The 8,568-nt window shown below is 34.5% G+C and overlaps 1 protein-coding gene across 1 annotated transcript in view; it reads right to left on the bottom strand.

Moving 5' to 3' along the window:
* LOC107737167 (neurogenic locus notch homolog protein 1) overlaps positions 1-8,568 on the bottom strand; it is a 45,269-nt gene that overhangs the window by 16,560 nt on the left and 20,141 nt on the right. The window contains exons 13-22 of the mRNA XM_016548606.1: positions 6,868-7,206; positions 5,592-5,705; positions 4,298-4,417; positions 4,064-4,216; positions 2,930-3,158; positions 2,597-2,798; positions 2,151-2,304; positions 1,095-1,279; positions 651-783; positions 304-561 (exon numbers count right to left, since the gene is read on the bottom strand). Coding sequence (XP_016404092.1) covers positions 304-561; positions 651-783; positions 1,095-1,279; positions 2,151-2,304; positions 2,597-2,798; positions 2,930-3,158; positions 4,064-4,216; positions 4,298-4,417; positions 5,592-5,705; positions 6,868-7,206 — 1,887 coding nt within the window. The remainder of the gene's footprint in view (positions 1-303; positions 562-650; positions 784-1,094; positions 1,280-2,150; positions 2,305-2,596; positions 2,799-2,929; positions 3,159-4,063; positions 4,217-4,297; positions 4,418-5,591; positions 5,706-6,867; positions 7,207-8,568) is intronic.

Below are 8,568 nucleotides of genomic sequence, written 5' to 3'. Positions count from 1 at the left end.
GTACAAATCAGCATGGTACACATTATGTTATCATTACTAAATTATTTAATATTCAGTACACATGCACGAAGTGTAAAACGAGAAGGGCATAAACCTATGAAAAAAGAAAACGCAAAAATCGCAGTTGCTGCGGTTCTTGCATTCCTCTGCAGTTTGCTCGTCAATAGCGCGGTATTGCGGTTATCGCGACAGCCCTAGTGTTCACTGCAATCATATTGGTTATATCATTGATAAACATTTATTTTAAATGCAAATGTGATCATTTGTGCTCATTCAGGCACTGCGTCAGATGCGTGTTTGTACCGGTGTATCCTGTACGGCATTCGCAGCGGAAGTCGTTGATAAGCTGTACGCAGTTGTAGGATCCGTTGGGGTCACAGGGGTCAGACAGGCACTCATTGACATCGCCCTCGCAGCGCTCGCCCACAAACCCAGCCGGACACACGCAGCCGTAACCTCCAACGCGGTCAACACAGCGGCCGCCGTTAAAACAGCGCGGCTCGCCGGTTAACGGATCCACGGCCGGGGAACAGTCATCGACGTCAATCTCACAGTGAACACCTGCAAACACGGCCAGAGAGAACAATCCATACAATTCAGCTACTGAAGTGAGGAGTCCAGTGTTTGTGAGCGTGTGAATGTTTCTGTACCTTGCGTTCCCCGCGGACAGGAGCATTTGTACGTGTTGATGAGGTCGATGCAGGTTCCTCCGTTCTGACAGGGTTGAGACAGACACTCGTTTATCTCCTTACTACAGTTGACTCCGTGATATCCAGGAACACACTGAAGGAGAGAAACAGACGTTAGACTCGTGTAATGATGATGTACAGTGCTGGATAGTAACTGATTGCATGTGATCTGGATTATGTAATCAGATTCCAAAAATTAAATACTCGATATTAGATTGTATTACATTTTAATTATATTATCAATGTGATAACTGAGGTCACCAGTAATCTAAAAGTAATCCGATTATATTCCCTAAAACGTGTAATTTTTTGTCATGGAATCAGTAATGGACTACAATTTGTAAGTAATCTGCTCAGCACTGATGATGTGCATGTGTGATTGCACAGGTGTGTGTGTTTTCATACCTCACAGCTGTATCCTCCCAGGTAATCGGTGCAGGTGGCTCCGTTCTGGCAGGGGTTCGGCATGCACTCGTCCACCTGCTCCTGACAGTAGCTGCCTGTGTATCCAGCCTGGCATCTGCACAGGTGTGTGTTACCTACATCAACACACTGACCCGTGTTATGGCACAGAACAGCCGCAGACACTCCTGAGAAAAAGTGCAAATTATACATCAACTTTTAATATGGTATTTTAATGTGGCAAACATAAAAAAAAAAACTAAAAAAAACTTTCCACCAGTTATTTTCAGCTTGTTTGTGCATGTTAGGAGAAATACACAGGAATTGTAAATATCGCCAAAAGTGTAATAATTTTGATCACATTTTTTTTTAAATGTATTAAATAAATGTACTAATTTATTAAAGTTTATTAAAGTTATTTTTTTAAGTACATATTTTATTTTCATTTAATTTTTATTCTCTATTGTCAGAATGTACAAATATTGCAAAAAATATATATATATTTTTTTTATAATTTTCATAACTTATTTAAATTTGGTAAGTAATATGTATTACTTTTAAATCTGTTATTGGACATTTAATATATTTTAAACCTTAAATGTAATAACACAGTATTGGTTAGTGGTCACCTGACATGCACGAAAACAAATAAAATGTGACCCTGGAGCTCAGATTCTAGATTTTCAAATAGTTGTATCTCGGCCAAATATTGTCCTATCATAACAAACCATACATCAATGGAAAGCTTATTTATTCAGCTTTCATATGATTTATAAATCTCAGTTTCAAAAAATTTACACTTAAGACTGGTTTTGTGGTCCAGGGTCACACATTTTTTTTTAAATATTAAATTTTTTTTATTCACTTATTCATTTATGCATTCTGATTGTTTTTATTTTACAATTATTTAACCATTTTAATTTGACATTTTTATTATTAAATTCATTATTAGTTTTCCATCAACCTCCAGCAGTTTCTTCATGCAAAATATTCTATTTTAGGCCTAGTAAGTTATGGGTTTGGTATAAAAGTGCTAGTCTATTTAGTAGTGATTGTTACCTTGCTGCTTGGCAGCGACCTCACAGCTGACACTGGGGACGTCACAGTAGATGCCAGTCCAGCCGCTGGCACACTGGCAGGTGAAAGAAGCCCCCTGCTGCCAACATGAGCCACCGTTCTTACAGGGGGAAGAGTCACACCAGCGCACCAGACTCTGAAACACACAAACATCAGGAAATAAAACATGCACCAAATATATCCATTTCATGAAAATATACTACTAAAAACTAAAGGGAAAAAAATAACAATATAAAATATATTGTTTATATAATATTAAAAAAAAATATACACCACTTTATGTAAAAATAAATAAAATATAAAAATGTTAATGTAACTATATAAACTAATTAAATATATTTATATAAATATATACATTTATATATTCCTTTAGACTCATTTAAAGATTTCTGTTGTTTAGACAGCAAAAACAGCGTGTGTTTGTGTACCTGGCAGTTGAGTCCGGTGTATCCGTGAGGGCAGGTGCATTTGTAGGTGCCGTATCCATCCTGACAGGTGCCTCCGTTTTGACACGGCCGCGAGTCGCACTCGTTAACGTCATGCTGGCAGTAATTCCCAGTGAATCCCGGCAAACACACACAGGAGAAAGAGTTTATGCCGTCCACACATGTTCCGCCATTAAAACAGGAGCTGGAGAGGAGAAACAACACAGATTGAGATTGCTTGTATGCAAGCGAAAAATAAATCAATGCATTTTAATTGTAAAATGCAAGTAAAAATAACCAATTTAAAATGCATTTGAAAACGTGTCGTGTGCGTACCTCTCAGTGCAGTCGGGTGTGTTGATCTCACAGTTGATGCCGCTGAATCCTACAGAACAGCTGCAGGTGTAGCTGTTGACGCAGTCGGTGCAGTTCCCTCTGTTTCGGCAGGGGGCGCTCACACACTCGTCGATGTCCTCTGCACAGCGCTCACCACGGAAACCAGCCAAACACACACACACAAAGGCGTTCACACGGTCCTGACACACACCGCCGTTACTGCACGGATCTGAGAGAGAGAGAAGAATTGCCATCACTGCCATATTCAATCTTTCTTTACTACTAATAACTTCTGTTTGTTGCCACATAATCTTTTCCTTTTTGTTAATTATTTGTGTTACATACCTTATTTTAAAAATTTAACATTATTTAATTTTCTTTTTAAAATTTTTCTTTTTACATTCATTTAATTACATTTTTATTTTGCTTTATTGTACTTTAGTATTACTAGGTCCATCCAGGAACGGTATTTTATTTTATTTACTGCATTTACATTTAATTTTTAATCAAATTTTTACAATAATTTTATTTTTCCATTTGCACTTGTTATTTAGCTTTTTGTACATTTGTATTATTAAAACAGTGCAAATAAAGCACATGAAATATTACATTTTTAAATACTTTTATTTAATTTTCAGTTTTTTATTAATTTATTCTTTACATTTTTTTTCATTTAATTTTCTTTTAAAATAATTTTATTTTGTCATTTGCACTTATTTTGCTTTATTTGCACGGCTTTAGTAACAAATGCACTATAAAACACATATTAATTATAATGAAATATTTTTATTTTAAAATAAAGCAACATTTTATTACATTTTCAGTTTTTTATTTTATTTTTTACATTTAATTTGATTTACCTTTTTTACCTTATTTTATTTTACCATTTGCACTTGTTATTTTTTATTTTTCTTCATTTGTACTGCTGTAGTAATACAAATGTACAATAAAGCACAGTAAACTAAGAAAAACAAATGCAATTACAGAAGATAGCATAAAACATCACAGAGTGATTATAAAATTTTAAAAGAAAGCTGCCTACGTAGACAGCATTATAGGGATAACGAGCACCATCTAAAGTTCTATGATGCCCAGAAATGCTGTCTAGGTTTGTGTGTGTTCTGCGTGTCTTACTTGGCGCGCAGTCGTCAATGTCGTTCTGGCACAGATCTCCGCTGAATCCGGGGTTGCAGCGGCACTTATATCCTCCATGCAGGTTCTCACACACTCCTCCGTTAGTGCAAGGATTCCTCACACACTCGTTAATATCCACCTCACACGTCTGACCTGTAGTGAGACGACAGCGGTTATGATGAAGATCACGACATGCAGAGAACATGAAATGCACATAATCTCACACACTCTTACCTTGCCATCCAGCAGGACAAGCACAAGAGAAGCTCTGAAAATCCTCAGACTCGTGACAGACACCTCCGTTCTTACAAGGACGCAGAGTACAGGGAGCCAAAACGCTCTCACACACCTCGCCTGAAACACACACATTGAGAAAGTGTCAAAACTGATGCGAAATTTACATATAGGCCAGGATTATTATCATTAACTTGAAATAAAATAAACATTCATAAAATAAAAAAACTTATTTTATTACTAAATAATTATTAATTTATTACTTTTATTACTAAAATAATGTTTATGAAACAAAAACAAACAAAAAAATGACAACACAAAATTATAAAAGCTTTAACTAGAGTATAATTGCTATAAGTGTAAAATGAATTAAAAAAAGAAAAAAAAAAGAAAAAAAAAACTAATTCAAATATTCAATACTATTTAATACTAAAATAACATTAACAAACAAATCAAAAACTAATGAAAAACTAACTAAAAAACTAAACTAAAACGATAAAACAAAATTACTAAACCTTTAAATAGTAAAAATAAATAAATAATTCAAATTATACTAAAATAACTTTTTAAAACAAAACAAAAGCTAATTAAAATGACTAAAACAATACACAAGTGGTTAAAACTTATTAAATTACTAAGACTAAAATAAAATAAATAATGAAAAACTGAAAATATAAATAAAATATAGAAATATAAAAATATAAAAGAAATTCAACAGATGCTAAAATAATTTTTAACTTTTAAAAAATAGTTGACTACAATAGTATATGCATGATAGCAAAATAACACTGATACAGGCAGGAAAACACTGCAAAAGCATACTGTACATCCCCTGAATGTTTGTTTATTAAATATTTTGGCTAATTTGAATGTTTTCTGCTACCAGTAAAAGTATATTAAACATTTGACCATGTTTAAATCCACCCAGAATTCTGCAGGTTTTTCCTCAAAATCAATGCAGAAAATGAGCAAAAAGCCTGTTGATTCTTTGTTATCTCAGTTTCGCTCTTCTATTGCCTCATTTTTCCAGCTCAGTTCCTGCAGGCACTTCCTTATCTGTTTCCATGGTGACCAGCTGAAGCAGGAAGTCACTTGGCGTTTCCTTCTATTGTCAATTCTTTGCCTCAACAGGGAACAGGAAGGGGCCAAACAGGAAATGGACCTATTTGAGTAGCCACCCTCGACACAGTGCTGTTATATGACGTCCCCTAACATTCTTACACATACCTCTGCAAAACCTGCCGTTTCAAAACAAGAACCAGCTGTGCAATGGCTGTTACGTGTGAGTTCGTACCTGTGTAAGGCAGCATGCAGTTGCACTTGAATCCGGCCACGTCGTCGATGCAGGTGCCCTGGTTTAGGCAGGGGCTGGACGCACACTCGTTAATATTTGTCTGGCAGTTGGGACCTAAATGCAAGAAAACACATAACATCAGAGCACACAAAATGCAGAAATAAACAAAAGGGGAAATGCATGCTTTTGGGTGTGTAGCGATACAGTACAACAGCATTGTGACATACCATGTTTACTCTGTTGCGCAATATAATTAGCTTACAATTACTATTACTTTAAGTTTATGTTACATAGTCTTACAGTAAGAATTATTTTATTTTTATAATGCATTGAAAAAAAATTGCTGTAATATATTTTATTTTAATTTATTTTAGAAAATTTTAGCCCATGCGTGTAATCTTCAGAATCCACTGGAGCAAATGCATATTAACTTATTTTATAAATTAATAATTTTTATTATAAAATTGTATATTATATGATTATTTATAATGTAATTTATTAATCATTTTGTTTATTAATAATGCATTAAAAATACATGATTATTTTAATATATTTTATCATTTTATTTTATTTTAAACATTTTGAGGCCAAAAAGCTTCCATGCATACTTAAAAAGTCCACCAGGAAAATCAGTTAAACCAGGCAAAACTGACATACAATTGATCAAAATCAAATCACTTTATATGCAAAACACACATATACAGCAGCAAAAATACTTTTCGAAAAATTAAGACTTTTATTTTATTTAAATCTACATGACACACTGCATGAAAGGTAATATTCGAAAAGGCATAATAGGGCACTTTAATAATAAAATATATTACTTTATTGTAATTTATTATTTTAATTATGTTTATTATTTTTGACCTTTTTAAATTGCATTTTATTATTATATTTTATATTATTATTATTATATTATATATTTATTATTTAATTTTGACACTGCAGTAAAATTTAAAAATACTAACTCCATAAAAAAAATGCATAAAATTTCACAGAGCCCATCACCGTTTGCATGTAAACATTAGAATCTATCTATATTAATCATCTTAAAAATTCTTTATTGCTTAACTTTTTAAGTTAAAAATCATAAAACAGCTGTTTCGAGATTGCATTTAATTAATTTCTATTAGCAAAAATTCATACAATTTAAAATCATAAACTCCTCCTCTTATGTACTGCAAAGGATTGTGAACCAGAAAGCATGCATAATATGAAAAGCCATTAGGACTAATCTTCCACACTATTTAGGAAGTATTGGGACGCAGCGTCTTACCGCTGAAGCCGGCTCTGCAGGTGCACATGTAGCCGCTGGTCATGTCCTTACAGGTGCCTCCGTTCACGCACGGGTTGGACAGACACTCGTTGATATTGATGTCGCAGTTGCGTCCCGTCCAGCCAGCCTCACACATGCATCTGTAGCTGTTGATCTGGTCCAGGCAGTTGCCGTGGATACAGGGGTTGCTGGAGCACTCGTTGTGTTTGGAGAGGCAGGTGGCATCACGGAAACCCTCGGGACAGAGGCAGGTGAAGCTGTTGACGCCGTCAATGCAGGTGCCACCGTTGTGACACGGGTTTAACGCGCAGTCGTCAATGTTGATGTTACACATTGAGCCTGTGAGGAAAAACAATACGTGTGGAAAAGACAAGAGAGAAATGCAACTTCTGAAATGCAACATATTTCTGTGTGCAACTGAATAATCAGTGGAAAATATTATAGGATGACCTTGATTTGATTCTAAAATATGCTTTTTATAAGTCATTAAAGCTCAACAGGGCTGCATTTATTTGATCAAAAATACAGTAAAAACAGTAATATGGTCAAATATTATTAGAATTTAAAATAACCGTTTACTATGTGAATATATTTTAAAATATAATTTATTCCTGTGTTGCAAAGCTGAATTTTCAGCATCATTACTCAAGTCTTCAGTGTCACATGATCCTTCAGAAATCATTCTAATATGCAGATTTACTGCTCAAGAAACATTTCATTTATTATCAATGTTGAAAAACGTTGTGCTGCTTATTATTTTTGTGGAAACAGTGATACATTAAATTTAGATTTTTTTAATGAATAGAAAGTTTAAAACAATGCCATTTATTTGAAAGAATACAATAATACCATTTGGAATAATAAATGTTTTAAAAAGTAAATATAATATAATGTAATATAATATATGATCATTTTTAAATGTTTACATTTTTACATTTTAATTACTATAAAACTATAACAAAGTTTACTCACACACACACGAAGACTAAATGATAGATAAATGAATTGAGGAAACTTGAACAATATGACCAATTTTGACCTATTTAAGACAGTAAAGGAGGTTAAACAACTTAAAGGCCATATACTTGATTCACATCACATTGAATCACATATGTCGAGAAAAGCCTGTCAATCATTTTCCTCACTGACCATCTGCATTTATCATATATGATGCTCTTCAAAGTCTTACAGTGATCTAACCCAAAGTTTGAAACGTATAACTATCGATAAGTGAAAATGCATAGTAAAGGAATGTTCCTTGGGACTCTTGTTCTTTGCCTGCCTTTGTGTGTGTTTGTGTGTGTGGGCCCCATCCCAAATCTCCAGCCCTGCTCCGAATGCACAAAGGATTTCCTCCACCCTCTTGTGCGCTTTCATTCATCCTTTCTCTCTGTCTTTCAGACTTACTCACACACCCCTCACACACTCGCCGGGGGAGGGCAGGTCCTACAGAGGGCTGTTTGCAGATACAAAAGCACAGACCCTATTTCACACACGGCCGAACAACAATTACCCCCTCGACACACACACACACACACGCACACATCCCTCCTCTGTAGGGTAATGGGTAACTGTTTGATTCTCTAACAACAATGGGACTTTATTCCAGTTTCTCTCTCACACACTAAACGGAGTACAATACTTACTACAATACCTTTAGTACCACACAAAAAGTGTTCAGGTCATGCTTAAAAAAAAAAA

Source organism: Sinocyclocheilus rhinocerous, unplaced genomic scaffold (assembly GCF_001515625.1).
Source record: "Sinocyclocheilus rhinocerous isolate Xijiao unplaced genomic scaffold, SAMN03320098_v1.1 scaffold284, whole genome shotgun sequence".
Classification (NCBI taxonomy): Eukaryota; Metazoa; Chordata; class Actinopteri; order Cypriniformes; family Cyprinidae; genus Sinocyclocheilus; species Sinocyclocheilus rhinocerous.
Note: the sequence above shows the minus strand (reverse complement) of the source record. Positions and strands in the feature narration are given on the sequence as shown.